At 45.4% G+C, this 18,667-nt stretch overlaps 1 protein-coding gene across 2 annotated transcripts in view; it reads left to right on the top strand.

Moving 5' to 3' along the window:
- Positions 1 to 18,667, top strand: part of SOGA1 (suppressor of glucose, autophagy associated 1) — an 84,497-nt gene that overhangs the window by 48,925 nt on the left and 16,905 nt on the right. For both annotated transcript variants that reach the window (XM_049869120.1, XM_049869121.1), the window contains exons 6-11: positions 2,192 to 2,332; positions 5,941 to 6,066; positions 7,754 to 7,984; positions 13,935 to 14,039; positions 15,032 to 15,199; positions 16,506 to 16,757. In XM_049869120.1, the coding sequence (XP_049725077.1) occupies positions 2,192 to 2,332; positions 5,941 to 6,066; positions 7,754 to 7,984; positions 13,935 to 14,039; positions 15,032 to 15,199; positions 16,506 to 16,757 (1,023 nt within the window). The remainder of the gene's footprint in view (positions 1 to 2,191; positions 2,333 to 5,940; positions 6,067 to 7,753; positions 7,985 to 13,934; positions 14,040 to 15,031; positions 15,200 to 16,505; positions 16,758 to 18,667) is intronic.

Here is an 18,667-nt window from a genome sequence, read left to right on the forward strand (position 1 = left end):
AAGTCTGAATTCAGGGCGCCAGCTCCAGGGGAAGACTTTGTCTGCTCTAGGGGAAGGTCCTTGTCATCGGTCTTCCCCTGGTCTAGAACCTTCTCAATGAAGGGACTCTGGGTCCAAAGGATGTACTCTGCTCCTGGCTCCTCTTGCTTGGTAGTACTGAGGTCCTTTTCCTCTCTGCTCAATTCTCTTTTTATGTCTCAAAATTGACTCAAGACACAACCTAATCCTGTAGAGTGAGTCCTGCCTCATTAACATAACTGCTTCTACTCCTGCCTCATTAACATCTTAGAGGTTAAGATTTACAACAGATAGGTAATTACATCAGATCACAAAATGGAGGACAACCACACAATACTGGGAATCATGGCCTAGTCAAATTGACACACATTTTTGGAGGACACAATTCAATCTATAACAGTAACATATGTACAGAGAGATGGACAGATCACAAGTGTGCAGCTTAATGAATCTTCCCGTGACCCCAGAAAGCCCCCTTATATCCCTTTCTAGTCATTAACCGTGTTCCCAAGGAAAACCCCCATTGATTTAGTTTTTTTTCCATTTTTGAACTTTATATAAATTGAATCATACAGTACAAACTTCTTTCACTAGCATTGTGTTGCTTGTTGCATATAGGAATAGTTTGTTTTTTTCTCATTGCTGTGTCCGATCCCACTGAGGGAGCATACCCCAATTCACTTATGAATTCTGCTATTGATAGATCTTGGCATTGATTCTGAGGCCCTCTCTTTTTTGCCAGGTGCCTTTTCTTCTTTTTTTATAATTTTGTATTTTAAAACAAGTATAATTTAAAAAAAAAGTTTTGGTCAGACCTTGTGTAAAGGCAAGAAACTCAGGCTTCTAAAGGTAATGAATTTCCAGTCTTGATGCTCATAAAATATGACTTGGAAAATTAAAATGGCAAATATACTTGTCAAAAAACAAACAAGCAAAAAAGCATTATTACAAAAGTAATATGTAAACATTCAAAGAGTTTCGGTAGTACCTGAGATAAAAAGATGAAAGCCTTCTTCCCACTGCTTCCTGTTCCCTAGAGGCGCCGTGCTGTTCAATATGGCAGCTGCTAGGTACATGTGGCTACTTAACGTTTAAATTAATCAAAATTAAATACAATTGAAAATTCAGTTCATTGTTGCAGCAGCCACATTTCAAGCGCTCAGTAGCAGTAGCCACATGTGTCTAGTGGCTTCTGTTTTGAACTGCACAGATACAGAGCATTTTCATTATCATGGCTTGCCCCTCTCAGTCTTTGCATATACACTCATGTATTTCTTGGGTTTTTTTTTTTTTTTTCTCCAAATTGTTTTATGTTATCCCTGCTATTATTATACAACTTACTTTTCTCATGTAAAGCATCTATTTGCTCATCTATTTTTTGAGTGGGGAAGATGTTAATTAAAATATCTCACCAATGAATATAAAGATGGAAACTGAGGTAAGGGACCCGAAGCATGGTTTTCTGAACAAGGAACTTAATCTAGGCCCCAGAGTCAGGGAAGGCCTCCAATTTAAGCCAAGATCAGACGAATGGATTATCAGGGGAAGGGTGTTCTAAGCAGAGGGAATAGCCCATGCAAAGACATGGTCAGAGGGAGCATGGCATGTCCAAGGAACTGAGAGGAGCAAGGTTGGCCTGCAGAGAGAATCAGGGAGATTTGGTCTTCATCCTGAGAGCAATGCGTGGGTCTTCCCACATCTGTACAGAGAGATTTAGCTCTTTCTTTTTGACAACTACACTGTATAGCTGTGCTGTAATTTCTTTAAGCCCTGCCCTATTGATCTGGCTTGATCTTCCTTTCTTAATCAAGCAGATTGCTCCATGTCACTCTTTTGGTTCTTCTTTCGGGAGGAGTGAGCTGGGGCCGCACGTGCTAGGGTAGTTAGAGCTGGCTGGAATGTTTGTGCACAAGACGGATATTTGTGAAATCAGTGTTTTCACCAACCACTTACCCAGTCATTCATCCTTTCAACATTCATTGAGTGGTTACAGTGCCCCCAACCAGAGCCAGGTCTGCACTGCAGAGGTGATCTTCCTGGGTCCCAGCCCTCAGATGATGGTCACAGCCTCTTGAGGAACACAGAGGTCTGGGACGGGGGCACATTTCTGGCATCCTTTGGACCTCTCTCCATGGTTACCTCTGGTCTCTTCTGCTTGTGCCTCTGGGTGCAGCCACCTGACTTCAGGGATTTGCCAGAATGGGAGCCCAGAATCCGAGAGGCCTTCCGCACTGGCGACTTGGACTCCAAGCCCGACCCTAGCCGGAACTTCAGGCCTTACCGAGCTGAAGACAATGACTCCTACGCCTCTGAGGTGGGCCTAGACCTGAGCAAGCAGGGGTGATGGGTGGGGAGGAGAAGAGAGGCTGGGGCCTTCCAAAAGCAAGTGTGGTCAATGGAGAATAGATCAGCTGGTGATGATCATGAATATCCATTTGGTTCCAAGCTGCCTGGCAGCCGGGGCAAAAAGGAAATTCATAAACTCACTTGAAGAAATTGAGTCTTTTTTTTCTACACTAAATGCCTCTGGGAATTTTATAATTTATGTCACTTAATGGAATCACTGATTTATGTAACAGAAGGTAGCAATCTATATGTCAGGCTGTCTGGATTCAAACTGTGGATCCACCATTTACTGGCTCTGAGAACTTGGATAAGCCATTTTACCTCTCTGAGCCTCGGTTTTCTCACTTGTAAAATGAAAGTGATCACTCCTAGGGTTGTTGAAAGGATTAAATACACAAAAAACCTAGTTTAAGGGCTGGCTCATGTTAGGTCAGGATGAGGGTGGTGATGATGACATGCCACTAGGACTCAGGGAACCTGAGTTCAAGTTTTGGTTTTACCAGTAAGGCTGTGTGACCTTGAGCTTGTTTCTGCTTTCCAGACATTACAGCTTCCCTATCTGTAATGTAGAAGGGTTAAGATGGTTGATAGCTGTAGACTCATTAGGATTCTCTGGTCCTTGAGGAACTCTGAGTGGTTCTGAGCCCCTCACAATTCTGCTAAGCCCCTCCTCAACTCTTCATAATGAAAAAGCTCCAGTGAGCTCGGTGGGGCCTCCCTGGCACTCCTGAACCATGGAGAGCCCTGTGTGTGCCCCAGCCTGAGCATCCTTTTTGTCTGGGTGTCTCCGGGTGGGCAACTCTGTGCTTCTGGGAAAACCAACCTGCAACTGTTCAGGGGTAGACGTTCCCTTGGAGTTGGTAGATCAAACTAAGTGAAGTGGTCTGAGCTTCCTAGCAGCCATGGCAAAAAGGAAAAAAAAAAGATACTTAGTTCTCGTTTTCTGAGAAAAGAAAATAGGCCAGCTCATCTGCAGAGAAAATAATTTCCTACATACATTCAGTTGTTGTTTTATTCACCCACTCTTTACTGAATGCTTACAATTTGTTGGGCCCTGTGTTAGGCAAGGAAACCCTGGTGGCATAGTGGTTAAGTGCTGTGGCTGCTAACCAAGAGGTAGGCAGTTCAAATCTGCCAGGTGCTCCTCGGAAACTCTATGGGGCAGTTCTACCCTGTCCTATAGGGTTGCTATGAGTTGGAATCGACTTGAGGGCAGTGGGTTCAGTTTTGGTATGGTGTTAGGCAATGAGTACAAGGGGAATACAAGAGATAGCAGATGGTACCTAGGCCCTGCAAGGATTTTTAATACGAAACCAGTATACAAGATATACGTCAAGTCAGTGGGCCCTCAAATTGCCAGACTATCACATTATTAGCCACATAATAAGTATTTAGGAGCGCTGGTGGCACAATTGTTAAGCACTTCGTTGCTAACCGAAACGTTGGCAGTTCAAACCTATCCAGTGGGTCCGTGGGAGAAAGACCTCGCGATCTGCTCCCGTAAAGATTACAGCTTAGAAAACCCTATGGGACATTTCTACTCTGTCATGTGGGGTCGCTATGAGTCAGAATTGACTCGGTGGCACCTAACAACAAGTATATTTTTTTTTTTATGGAGGGACATCTTGCCACGCCTAGGAAGATTTTGTAAAGAAGTTGGGGCTGATATTTCCTTATTATTTCCTGCTTAATGTGACAGCATAAATATTTTCCTGTGTTACCAGAAATACTTCAAAAATTTTTTTATTGAAGTATAGCATGCATACAGAGAAGCGCTCATATTGTAAGCACACAGCTCAGTTATGGAAACAACGTTCACAGACTCTATTGTTATATAATCAGCACCCAGATCCATAGACAGAGCATGACCTGCCCTCCAGAGCCGCCCTTGTGTCCTCTTCCAGTCACTATTTGACTTTATAACAGATTAGTTTTGCCTGTTTTAGCTACAAATACTTTCAAACACCATGTCCCCTGAAAATGTTTGATTGTCTTTCTCTTAAGAACTTATTTCATAGCTGTTATAAACAGGAAATAACAACAGCAAAATCCCTGAACAGCATTGCATGAAGGTAAAAAGAGAAAGACAAGATCATCACACAGTTAACCACTGCTTACCTTTCGGGTGTGTGTGGGTGTGTGTGTCTGTGTCTTTTATACGTTATTCTATTGAGGCATACTTTTTTTTTTTTTATTGTGGTAGAATATATATAAGAAAACATTTTGTCTTTTACTTTTTATTAAAGTATAACATTATATGTTCCATAAAGGATACCATTCTTAAGTGTATAGTTGAATGGATTTTTTTACATGTATATAGATGCATTAAACTCATAATAATCTCTATCATTTATTTATTATCTAAGTTGTTCCTAAGTTTTTTTAATTATAAAACAATAGAGCAGTGAACATCTTTATCAATCAAACTTAGTTTTCACAATTTTTTTAAAATAATATTTTATTGTGTTTTAGGTGGAAGTTTACATAGCAAATTAGGTTTCCATTTAACAATTTTTATATGGATTGTTCTGTGCTGTTGGTTGCAATTTTTACAATGTGTCAGCATTTTCATTGTTTCCATTCTGTTTTTTCTGTTTCCATTCATCTAAGTTCCCTTCCCCTCCTTGCCCTCTCATCTTTGCTTTGGGGTAAATGTTGACTGTTTGGTCTCATATACTTAATTGTTTAAGGGAGCACATTACTCACTGGGGATACTGTTTATTTTATAAGTCAATCTGTTATTTGGCTGAAAGGTGACCTGCAAGTTCAAAGTTTATCTTGGGGCCATAGTCTCAGGGGTTCCTCTAGTCTCAATGGTTTCAGTAGGTCTGGCATTTTTTAGAAATTTGCATTTTGTTCTACATTTTTCTCCTATTCTACCTGGGACCTTCTATTGTGTCCCTGGTCAGAACGGTCAGTAGTGGTAGCTGGGCACCAATCTAGTTCTTCTGGTCTCAAGTTAGAGGACACTGTGGTTCGTGTGGGCTATTAGTCCCATTTATTAGGACTAGTTTCTTCTTTGAGCCTTTGATTTCCTTCATTCTCTTTTGGTGCATATGAGTAGAGATGAATAGATGTATCTCAGATGGCCACTCAAAAGCTTTTAAGACCCCGGGCACTACTGACCAGTCTAGGGTATAGAACAGTATCTTTGTGAACTACGTTGTGCCAATTGACTAAGTTGTCCTCCAAGACTTCTAACCCAGTCAACCAATCCTGTGAGTTGTTTGAATATGTCTAGGAAGCCTCTGTAATTGTGCCCCCTCTGTGGTGGTTATTTAGTCTACGATATACTTTTTTCTTCAAATGAATTTCAGAGTGAAATTATGAAGTTAAGATTATGACAATAGCTAGCTTTTGATAAGCACTGTTTCATTTAATCCTCATGATAAGCCTCTGAGTTAGGGACAACCACTGTGCCTGATTTGTACCTGAAGGGCAGTGGCTGGCTGGGACATTCTCAGGTCCTGCTAACTGCCATTGCTTCCTTACCACTCTCATGCTTTGCCCACAGCTTCTGCCTTCCTTCTGCTCTGTCTCTCTCCTCATTACCTGTGTCTCCCGTCTCCATCTCAGATCAAGGAGCTGCAGCTGGTGCTGGCTGAGGCCCATGACAGCCTCCGGGGCCTGCAAGAGCAGCTCTCCCAGGAACGGCAGCTGCGGAAGGAGGAAGCTGACAACTTTAATCAGAAAATGGTCCAGGTGTGTGGTGCCCAGTGCCTCCTCCCTGCACTTGCCCAACCTCTCCTCTCTGAACTGAAGGCAGAGGCCTCGAAGTCTTCAGAAGGCAAGAATGGCAAGAGAAACACAAGTCTTTCAGCCCTGCTGCCCTGCTGGGGTGTTAACTGCACTTGTGAGGCTGCATTAGCTGTGTTGGGCTGAAGTCCTGGGCTGGTCATTGGCTGCCTGTGTGACTGTAGACCAGTCCTGTCCCCTCTCTGAGCCTCAGTTTCCCAGAAATGGGAGAGTATACTCAAAATCGCTTCAGTTAGCACTGTTGCTGGTTTTCCATTAGAGGCAAAAGCCTATAGCAGAAAGGCCACAGGCCTGGCAGGCAATCAAGACCATTATCCCGATAATTCCAAAACGAAACCCGTTGCCGTTTAGCCAATTCTGGCACACAGCGACCCTGTAGGACAGAGTAGAACTGCTCCATGGGGTTTCCAAGGCTGTAAATCTTTATGGGAGCAGACTGCCATGCCTTTCTCCCATGGAGCAGCTGGTGGATTTGAACCGCTGACCTTTCAGTTATCAGCAGAGTGCTTAACCACTTGCCACTAGTGCTTCTTAGTCCTGATAATAAACCAAAAACCAAACCAAACCTATTTCCTTCGAGTCGATTTCAACTCATAGCCCCCCATAGGACAGGCTAGAACCGCCCCATGGGGTTTCCAAGGCTGTAGTCTTTACAGGAGCAGACTGCGGCATCTTTCTCCTGTGGAATGGCTGGTGGGTTCTAACCGCTGACCTTTCAGTTAGCCAGCCCTTATTAAGCCCTTACTGTGTGTCAGACCTGCCCAAACCACTTCCCACACATTGTATCCGTCAATCTTTACATCCTCCTCTATGGGATGTCCCCACTTACAGATGGGGAGACTGAGGCTGAGATTGCTAATGTGCTTTGCCCTGGGTTGCACATTCAGGGCGAGGTGGGGCTGGGATTCTAATGCAGGTCTCTGGCTCTTTCTTAGCCTTGACACCACATTGCTTCCTGGGGTATTGCCTATTTGTTTGCACCAGCGATGAGCAGCCTTCCTTACTCCTAGCATGTCGTTTGCTCTCCACACTTGGGTTACCCCCTCCCTGCCATCATCACTCACCCTCTCAGGGTCCTCATTAACAGGAGAGTTCATGTGAAGCATTTGGCTCCCAGTAGGTGCTCAATATATGATGTCATGGCTCTTTAGTGTGACAGCTGGGTTCTAATCTCAGCTCCTTCCCTGGTTTGTAACTATGGTTGTTGCTGCCTTATGCTCAACTGATAACTGAAAGGGTGGTGGTTCAAATCCTCCCACTGGTACTATGGAAGAAAGGCCTGGCAATATGCTTGCATAAAGCTTGTAGCCAAGAAAACCCAATGGAGCAGTTCTACTCTGTAATACATGGGGTAGCTATGAGTTGGAATCAACTGCATGACAACGGGCTGGATTTTTTTTTTTTTTTTTTTTGAGTAGCAGAGGACAATGCTTGTCTTAATAGAATGTGCTGCTAATGGTGGTGTCTCTAGCAGGGATCACCCACAGGCGCTATTCAGATTTTCCTCTCTGCCCTTATTTGAAGCCTGGAGTTGGTTGGGGGGGGGAAGCACCAGAATCTACTACACGTCACACAACAACAAAATGTGCCCCTAAGACTGCGGAGGTTGCTCACGCTTTTGCCCCCTTCTCAGCTGAAAGAGGACCAGCAGAGGGCGCTCCTGAGGCGGGAGTTTGAACTGCAGAGTCTGAGCCTTCAGCGGAGGCTGGAGCAGAAATTCTGGAGCCAGGAAAAAAACATGCTGGTGCAGGAGTCCCAGCAGTTCAAGCACAACTTCCTGCTGCTTTTCATGAAGCTCCGGTGGTTCCTGAAGCGCTGGCGGCAGGGCAAGGTCTTGCCCAACGAGGGAGATGACTTCCTGGAGGTATGGTTGGGCCTGGGGCCAGCGCTGCAGGGGTGCCAGGTAGGATGAGAGGGCCACCCCGATAGAATTGCCACAGACCTGAGGTCATGTACCAGCCGCTGGCAGGCTTCCGTCCCCACATTCATTTGCTCATTCACCATCTGTTTGTGGAGAACCAGATCTTTACTGGGCATTGTGGCAGGTGCCAGGGACCTCATGGTGCAGAAGACAGGCTTGGTCTCTGCCTCAGTAGGCGCAGGTCTCTCTGGGAGCTGGTGGGTCCTTACCACCTTCCAAACACTTGCTAGTTGCCCTTTTTAATGGATCTCAGAGCCTTCAGCAGACAATATTAACTGGGTGAATTTAATACTCTAGCTTCGTTGTTATTATATTATGTCATAATATGTACTTATTTTACTCCTTTAAGGTGTAATTTATGTGAAGTGCACACATGTTAAGTGTACGGCCTGATGAATTTCTATAGCATACGCCGTATAACCCCCACTCAGATCACAATAGAGTGTGTTCCCAGGGCCCCAGAAGGCTCTCTTGTACCCTTTTCTAGTCAAAGTACCCACCCTTGCAGGAACCGCTATTCTGACTTCTTACACCGTAGGTTAGCTTTGCCTATTCTAGAACTTGATATACGTGAATTGCTACAGCATATTGTCTTTTGTGTCTGGCTGCTTCTGCTCAGCATTTTTTTTTTTTTTTTTTTGATTTATCCTTATTTTACAGGTAGCAGAAGTTGGTTCTTTTTTTATTGGTGTAGATTATGCCATTGTATAAATATACCTATTTTACTTATTTATTTTTTAATAATATTTTATTGCATTTTCGGTGAAAGTTTACACATTAAAATAAGTTCCCGTTTGACAATTCCTACACAAATTGTTCAGACATTAGTTACACTTTTCACAATGTGTCAACATTCTTTTTAATTGGGTCCTAGTTGTTCCATTTCCAGTATTGTAGTTTCCCTGTCCCCTTATCTTCTCATCTTTGCTCTAGAGTAATTATTTATTTTTAATGTTACCTTTGATTTATGGCAATGGATACTGGCTCAAGTTCCCTTTTAAAATATATTTATTTAGCCAGAAAAAGTGGGCTGTATTGGTTTCCTAGGGCTGCAGTAACAGAGTACCACACATTGGGTGGCTTATAATAGCAAACATTTATTGCCTTATAATTCTGGAGGCTAGGAATCTGAAATCAGGGTGTTGGCAGGGCCATGTTCTCTCTAATGGCTCTAGAGGAAGATGCTTTCTTTTCTCTCTCAGCTTCTGGCAGCCCCAGGTGTTTCTTGGAATGTACGACTGTCTTTCCTTTGTCTCTCTGTGCCTCATCCTCTCTTTCACTCAGCTTAGATTAGACCCACACTACTGCAGTTAACTCCTCATGTTAATGATACGTCTTTAAAGACCTTATTTCCAAACAAGGCCATGTTCACAGGTACCAGGGGTTAGGACTTCAGCATATCTTTGTGGGGGGCATGATTCAATCCATAATATAGATTGACTTAAAAACATTAGATTTTAAGTACTTATAAGTGGCAGAAGCTGTGAAGAGTGGTGCTTTGGGAATGTGTGAAGCTTGGGAAAGTCTCGTGTGGCCCACTTATCCCTCAGCCTGTGCAGGAGATTTTGTTGTTCAAATTCCCTGCCTCCTTTCAGCAGCTCTCTAAGGATAAGGATGTCATAGTTGAGTTGGCACTGCTCACCTCGGTCTGGACCTTTTGGGTACAGGTTCCTCAGGCCACCCTCTGACTCCGGCTTCTCTCTACAAACCCCTTTCCCGATCCAGTGTGGTGGGGCCAGCAGCACTTTTCAAGTTGCCAGTACCTTTGTCACCAGTCCCCCAGAGTAGCCTAAGTGCCCCAGAGAATCAGGATGCTGGTTAGACCTAAGCCTGTAGCAAGAGTGTGCATCTTCCTCCCGCCAGTGGGGCTCACAGTCCCTCTCACAGGCCAACCTCCTCCCCGTGGCCACTTGGGAGAATCACTAAAAAAAAAAAAAAAAACCATCATTAAATGGACCCATTCTCTGCTGTCCTGGAGCACCTGACACTGAGGTACCATTGTCAGAAGCAGCTCAAGAGCCCAGCAAGGGCACCCCTCTGAGCATCAGCCTTTGTGACTTTCTTGGTCTGCTTTCTTTTCCATGGCATTTGAAAACCTAGGACCCTCCTCTCCTGTTTGGAAGTCCCACAGGCCTCTGGATGAAGCCTAATTTTGGCTGCTTGGGAAGATGCTCTCCTAAATCCCCAACAGCATTGCCTCCAGGCCACACAGCCTATATTTTAAGTCAGTTTGTCTCAGGCAAACCCTCTACATTTGGTGAAAATCTTCTTAGCAATTTCTATGTGCTGGAATAACAGAGAGAGAAACTTACTTTATAGAGCTATGTATAGGTGAGTGTATACATATGACATGTGGACACACATACTTTAGGGAAAAAAGGGGTTACGCATAGAAAATGAAATAGTATATATACGTGTCCATAACTAATAGAAATGCAAATATTTAGCAAAATAGACATAAGATACAAACATAACCATATATATTATAAAAATAGAAATGTGTATGTATGTATATAAAGAATATGCATATTCACATATGCAGAATTAAAGATATACATAGGTATATATTTGAGAATGATAACTCTCATATATCAAGTATTTATCTTGTCCTGGGCACTGTGCTAAGTGCTTTAAGTGGATTTTTGCATTTCACTTTTATGAATATCCTGCAAGAGGAATACGATTATTATCCCCATTCTACTATAGATATGGAAACCCTGGTGGCCTAGTGCTTAAGTGCTGTGACTGCTAAACAAAGGGTCGGCAGTTCGAATCCGCCAGGCGCTCCTTGGAAACTCTATGGGCCAGTTCTACTCTGTTCTATAGGGTCTCTATGAGTCGGAATCGACTCAGTGGCACTGGGTTTCGTTTTTTATAGATACAGATTTTTGGTTCCTAATCCTCAATTCGGAAACCCTGGTGGTGTAGTGGTTAAGTGCTACGACTGCTAACCAAGAGGCTGGCAGTTCGAATCTGCCAGGTACTCCTTGGAAACTCTATGGGGCAGTTCTACTCTGTCCTATACAGTCTTTATGAGTCAGAATCGACTTGATGGCAGTGGGTTTGGTTTTTTGGGTTTAATCCTCAATTCTTAAATCCAGAAGTTCTGAAAGCTGACAGTGTTTGTGTGTGTGTATCTCAGTTGGCAAAACTTGACCTAACATTCATTTGGCAGCAAAACCTTTATCCCACTTCATATTCATATTCGTAAGTTTGTGGGGGAATATTAATGTGCTTGAACATGGGGTGTTTCCCTAGTCTCTGCTGGGGCCGTTACACAATCTGCAGCACAGGCACCTGTTCTAGGTTGTGTTCTTTAGAGGATCAAGACCAAAAACCAAACCAAACCCACTGCTGTTGAGTCGATTCCAACTCATAGTGACCAGTGAAGTGTATGTATAAATATATATAGAGATATTTACTTCAAGGAAATGGCTAACGCAATCGTAGGGGTTTGCAGGTCCCAAACCTGTGGCTCAGGTGGCAGGCTGAATGCTTCTCCTGATTCACGTGGTAGCAGGGGATGGTGAATCCAAAATCTGCTGGTCAGGCTGCAGGCTGCTGTCTAACAGTGTTGTGGGAGCTGGTGAATTCAAAATCTGCAGGGCAGGCACCTGAATGAAGGCTTCTCCAAGAACCGGAGGTCAAACCATGAGATGAGTGCAGGATGGAGAGAGAACATGAGCTTTACCAGAACATCCATATGTATTGGATGCAGGCCACACCCCCAAAGAAACTCCCTTCCAACTGATTGGTTGCTCACATCATATCACAAAATGGAGGATGATGACATAATATCTGCCAAACCACTGAGAATCATGGCCTAGCCAAGTTGACACATAGCATTAAACGTCACAGCATTATATTATCTTTCTGAATCCTGAAAAATTTTGAATTCCAAACACACCTGATCCCCAAGGATTTCAGAAGAGGAACTGTGCACCTATATATTGACAATTAAAAACAATGTTTAGATGCTTGTGACCAGTGATGGAATTGGGGTGTGTATTCATACAGACCCTGAACCCCACTACATGCTTCCCAGCCTCAGTGTATTCTTTGAATTTGAAGCCCTTCTTCATTTGGTTTTCTAGGACATCACACTTTCTTGGCTTCCTTCCACCGTGCTGGTTACTCTCTCAGTCTCCTTTAACAGTTTCTCCTTTTCTCTCTGACCTGACCTCTTAACATCAGGGTACCTAGCCCTCAGCCTCATCTCTTCTTTACCTATATTTACTCACTTATGGAGCTCATCCAGCCTCATGGCTTCAAATGGCCTTATTGGACACTGAGTTCCAAATTTATGCCTCCAGCCTAGATGTCTCTCATGAACCTCAGATTTGTATAACCAGCCCTCCACTGGATGGGATCTCTTGGGTGTCTAGTAAGCTTCTCGAACTTAATATGTCCAAAACCAAACTCCCGATCTTACCTCCAAACCTGGTCTTCCTGTAGTTAATGGCAATTCCTCCTTGCCTCAGGCCAAAAACCTTAGAGGCCTCTTCAGCTCTTCTCTCTCTCCTCACACCTTTCCAATTTGTCAGCAGGTCCTGACAGCTCTACTTCCAAAATCTATACAGAATTTAACCAGGCTCCACTTCCTCCACTGCCCCATGGTACAAGTCACTGTCACCTCTTGCCTGCGTTATTGTCATAGCCTAAGTGGCCTCTCTGCTTCTGCTCTTGCAGTGCTTGTTACACAGCTGCAGGGGAACCATGTGAATGATACACACGTGGAGTTATGCATTATAGGGCTCTGTTGCTACCCTGTAATGTGTCTCAATGTGGCAGCTAGAGTGATCTTATAAAAATAAAGTCAGATTGTGTCATGGGTTCGCAGTCCTTCCCTGGCTCCTACTTTACCCAGAGCAAAAGCCAAAGTCCTAGTCAACCAGACATTGTTCCCTATACCTCTCTCGCTTCCTTCCTGCTGTTCCTCAAACAGCCATGTTCCTACCTCAGGGCCTTTGCCTTTGCTGTGCCCTCTTCCTGGAACTCTCTTCCTCCAGGTATTCACATGGCTTATTCTCGTACCTCCTTCAGAACTTTGCCCAAATATCACCTTCTCTGTAAAGCCTTCCTGGACTACCCACACCCAGCACATCCTAGCTCCTTTCCCTGCTCTGTTTCTCTCCATAACCTACCACTGCATGACATTCATTATATTTAAGTGACGTGTCATACATTTCCCTTATTTATTTGTTTGTCTCCCTGCTACTGGAAGGTAAGGCTGAAGAGGGCCTGGATTTTTGTCTATCTTGCTCACTGATGTATCCCCAGCTCCTGACCCAGGGCCTGACACATGGTAGGTTTTCAATAAATACGTGGTGAATGAACACCCCTTTTGGAAGGTGGCTTCCTTCCACTTTGTTCCCACCCCAAGTTAATACCTTTGTCTCCTTGGCTAGCCCTGGACACTGCCCAGAACCCGTCAGCAACAAATTGCCCTCCCAAGAAGAGTCCCTCTGCCCACCCAAACCTTTGTTGCCCTTGTCTGTAATCATGGGCGCACCTGTGGCCCTTTTGTTCCAACCACAGTGCCCACTTGTCCCAGCCTGTCAGTGTGGCTATTTCTGAATAACTCTCAGGGACGCCTCCTGGTCCCTGGGCAGAGGAGATGGTGTGGGAGGCCAGGCGCCCTGACTGTCCGGCTACACTCCTTGGCCTAGATGGTGCTGGGAAGTCAAAGTTAAGATTTGTGAAACCTGTGCGGAGCTGGGGTGTCCTTGGTCCATCTTGTACCATAAGCCTTCCCATTCCTCCTTCCTGCCTGACTGTGCTGGGAGCCTCCTTCCTATCTGGGCCACTAGCCAGAAGCCCCTCACCCTAAGGACTGGGGCCCCAAGCACGATACCCTCCCACCGCCTGTTGAGTATGGTTTTTTACAAAATAGGTAAATAGCATGAAGGAACTATACCTGCTGATGGAGGAGGAGGAGTTAAACGCCCAGCATGGTGATAACAAAACCTGCACGGGGGACAGCTGGACCCAGAACACGGTACATTCTCCGCCCCTTCCCCATCCTGTCCTGTCCACTTGTTCCTTTGTCCATTTAGTGGTCACTTCCTACTGCCTTCTCTGACCCCAGCCCTAGTCTGGGAGCTGGAACTGCCAAGGGTTATTGTGTGGTCACCAGGCCTCAGATGCCCAGTAGTGTGGGGTACATAAGTCATCTCAGGACAGTGACAGAGGGCCAGATGAGGGACTGTGGGATCCCAGGAGAGAAAGCAGTTGTTTGGAGTGTAGGGGACAGTATCACAGAGAAGGAAAGCATCATAGGAGGTGGATTTTTAAGGATAAATAGGAGCTTGCTTGATAGAGAGTAGGGAAGGCCATTCTGGGCCAAGAGAACTGTGTGTGCAAAGAGGTGTGGCAAGGTATTCTGGGATTGGCTGGAGCTTGGGATGTACGTGGAAGGGGTAAGGACATGAGGCTGGATAATATGCAGAAGTGCCTTGTGGTCTGGCATTCGGGATCTCTCAAATCAAGCTATGGGGCAGAGGGAGCAGTGGGGTTAGGTTCTGAGGGGGCACACAGTGACCCAGGGGTGCGGGTGGGAAGTAAGGTTAGGGACCCAGGAGAGATTTGGGACTCAGTCAGGCACAGTTGGGGAGTTTCCTGGTTCAGACTCCCCATCTGGCCTGCAGTGGGTCAGAGAGGCAGATCCTGGGCAGGGAGAACAACCCAAGGCCTAGATGCCATGGAGCCTGGAAGAAGCCAGGGCTTAGCTCAGAGTTAGGCTAAGGGATTATTACCGTAACTGCAGATATTTTTGTTTATGTGAGGCTGGGACGCATGCTGGCCTAGGAGGTGGTCAGAGCGAGGCTTGTCATGCCCATTTTTATGGATGAGATGACATAGATAGGTCGTGGGACTTGCCCAAGGCCTGGTAGAGTCCCAGGCTAGACTCCTTGGTAAATGCTCTGAGACCCAGCCTCCCTTCCCTGCCCCTCCAAAAGCTCCTGACCCAAGCCTTGCCCCTGTCCACAGCCCAATGAGTACATCAAGACACTGGCTGACATGAAGGTGACACTGAAAGAGCTGTGCTCGCTGCTCCGGGATGAGCGCCGTGGTCTGATCGAGCTTCAGCAGCAGTTTGCCAAGGCCAAGGCCACCTGGGAGACCGAGCGGGCAGAACTCAAGGGCCACACTGCCCAGGTGAGTCCCCCACCCCACTTGCTCCTATCTCAGCCATACCCCCAACTGTCAGATCTGGGAGCAGGATGCCCAGACTATGCTTCTGGAAACATAGGAACCCCTTCACTTCATTTTGTGGCCCAGAGAGGGCAAGAGACTTGCCTAGAGTCACACAGCAAGGGTGCCAGAAATAGTGGGGACAAGGAGTCACTGGACCAGGGAGATAAGATGGGGGATTGACAAAAAGGTATGGGGACACCTCTGTCCAACCTGAGGTTCACAGTGGGGGCCAAATGCTTAAGTGCCCTATTCACACCAGGCGATGTCCTTCACACGCATGCCCAGACTCCTGCTGCCTGCTGGCCTTATTTACTTCTTCCTCTTGGGAAACCCTGGTGGTGTAATGGCTAAGAGCTACGGCTGCTAACCACAAGGTCAGCAGTTCGAATCTACCAGGCGCTCCTTGGAAACCCTATGGAGCAGTTCCACTCTGTCCTTCAGGGTCGTTAAGAGTTGGAATCGACTTGACGGCAGTGGGTTTGGTTTTTTGTTTTCTCATCCGTATATCCCTTTACCCCCTGCTACCTGGCTCTGCTTTGTTCCCTCCATTCAACTGTGGGACTCCCTCCAACAACTGAGTATGACCAAACAAGCCTTAACCAGGAGTCCTGGGAGTTTGGTGTCTGCTATGTGCTTGGGGGCAAGTTGCTGCCCCTCTCTGGTCTGAAAAAGTGAGAAAGTAGGCTTCCTCCTATTCAGAGACAATGCTCTGACCCATAACTCTGCAAGGTCAGGGCCCAGGTTCCTCCAACTTGCCCCTGCTGCAGGCTGCCTTCCCAGGCCTCACGGGCGCCTTGGAGATAGGTATCTGATTATCTCTGCTAGGAAGGGGACAAAACAGGCCCAGAGCAGTTTAGCTTCTTTTCTAAGGTCACCCAGCAAGTAAGCGGCCTGACCCTCATTCCTGAAACCTCTGCACCCCCTTGTTGCGCACAGCCATGATCCTTACCTTCTTCCCAGTTCCCACAGATTCTGGCTTCTAGGTGTCACAGTTCTTTCCTCATAACCCTCCCTACAGATCTTATGGCTCCTGTCCATCTGGGCATTTCCTAGTGTCCATTGCTCCATCTGACCCCCTCAAACCCAGCCATTCCAGATGCCATTACCCCTGGGAACCTGACTGGCCCCAAGGCTTAACATCTCAGGCCACAGCACAGGATTGTGGGGTACATTGATTTATGAGGCTAAAACCCAGGATGGAGGAAAGAGGAAGGGAGAGAGAAGGGTCCTCCTGGTGCCAGCCACCCAGTCTGCACTTCTTTTGCAGATGGAGCTGAAAGCCGGGAAGGGGGCTGGGGAGCGGTCAGGGCCCGAATGGAAGGCAGCCCTACAGAGAGAGCGTGAGGAGCAGCAGCACCTGCTGGCTGAGTCTTACAGCGCTGTCATGGAGCTGACGCGGCAGCTGCAGATCAGTGAGCGCAACTGGAGCCAGGAGAAGCTGCAACTTGTGGAGCGGCTACAGGGTGAGAAGCAGCAGGTGGAGCAGCAGGTGAAGGAGCTGCAGAACCGCCTGAGCCAGGTGAGGCCTGCCCTAGCCCATACTGACTGAAGTCACAAGGAGAAGTCACTGTAACAAAAGTCCAGAGGTAGTGTCTCCCTCAGGTATAGCTGGGTGTAGGTGTTCAGACAATGAGGTCCAGCCAGGAACAGGATCTCCTTCAGCTGTAGCTGGGTCCAGGTGCTCAGACAATGAGGTTCAGAGTAATGATCCCTTCAGCTATAGCTGGATCCAGGTGCTTAAGCAATGAGGTACAGGGGTAGCATTTCCTTCAGGTATAGCTGGATCCAGGTGTCCAGAGACTGCAGAAGGGACTAAGGCTTTCTCTTTGTCTCAGTCTTTTGGGCTTGTTATCCTCTGTGCTAGCTTTCTTTGTAAGCAAGCTACTCCCAAGATGGCCACTGCTCATTTTGTGCTTATATCTTACAACTTAGTAATTGCAATGGGAAGAGTTTCTCTTTTCCATGAGACTCTGATTGGCCAGGTTTGAGTCATGTTCCCACCCCTGGAGTCCACCAAAACCCAGGAACCAAGAGGGAGGAACCAAAGGTGGTTCCCTGTGGGAAAACTGGAGTCCTCTAACCAAAAGAGAGGAGAGAGAAAAAGTAATCATTGACCACTACACCCACACTAGAGTTCACATCATGCACCCAGCTCCACTTACCAAGCTGCTATATACCACTCTATTTATTTTGACTTTTTCCTTTATTTATTTCTTTGTTATTTTGGCAAAAAGTATGTAACAAAATAATTGCCACTTTAGCCATTTTTAAGTGTATAATTCAGTTACATTAATCACTTTCACCATGTTGTAGAACCATCACCACTATCCATTTCCAAATTTTTTCTTATCACCCCAACAGAAACTCAGTGCCCCTTTAACCAATAACCTGCCATCACCACCACCCTCAGCCCCTGGTAACCACTAACCTACTTTTGTTTTCTTTGCTTTACTTTTTTTTTAAAAATATTTTATTGTGTTTTAGGTGAAAGTTTATACAGCAAATTAGGTTCCCATTTAACAATTTTTGTACAAATTGTTCTGTGACATTGGTTATATTTTTAAAATGTGTCAGCATTCTCATTATTTCCATTCTGCTTCCCTTTTATCTAGCTTCCCTGCCCCTCTTTGCCTTCTCATCTTTGCTTTGGGTAAATGTTGACCTTTTGGTCTCATATAGTTGATTAAGGGAGCACCTTCCTCACAGATGATATGGTTTATTTTATAAGCCAATCTATTGTTTGGCTGAAAGGAGACTCTGGGAGTGGTGCTTTACTTTTTAATTACATAAATCAAAACTTCATATAAGACCCAAACATTAATAAAAATTTACTCTAACCCACTCCCTCCCTTTCTTGATATTTAAATTAATATCCACAGCAATATTTTTTTAATCAGAAGTTGAATCATACATGTTGGCTACACTTTGCCTCTTTTGTGAAGAACTGATCAGTCTCATTCTGTTTAACTGCTGCTTAGCGTCCCCAGTATGAAGGCACCATAAGTTACTGTTCCATATTAAGGAAATCTAATTTCCAGTTTTTCACTGTTAAAAGCAGTACCACAATGAACATCCCCACACGATTTTCTTTGTTTGTAAATGGACGTGCATGAGTATATCAGTAGGATAGATTACTCGAAGTGAAATTGCTAGGTCCAAAGGCATACACCTTTATATTTGATGGAAATTTCCAGGCTGGCCTTCCCAACAGCAGCACGGCAAGAAGGGCCCTGTTTTGCCTTATCTTTGCCAGTTCTTGCTATTCCCAGTCTTTAAAATGTCTGCCAGTTTCATAGTGTAAAATGCTATCTCATTGTTTAAATTTGCATTTCTCTGATTGCTAGTCAAGGGTTAGCATCTTTCCATGAATTTGTTGACTGCCTTTCTTCTTCCATATGTTATCTCTGATCCTTTGGCAGTCCTCAAAGG

The sequence above is a fragment of the Elephas maximus genome, chromosome 25 (genome assembly GCF_024166365.1).
Source record: "Elephas maximus indicus isolate mEleMax1 chromosome 25, mEleMax1 primary haplotype, whole genome shotgun sequence".
Lineage (NCBI taxonomy): Eukaryota > Metazoa > Chordata > Mammalia > Proboscidea > Elephantidae > Elephas > Elephas maximus.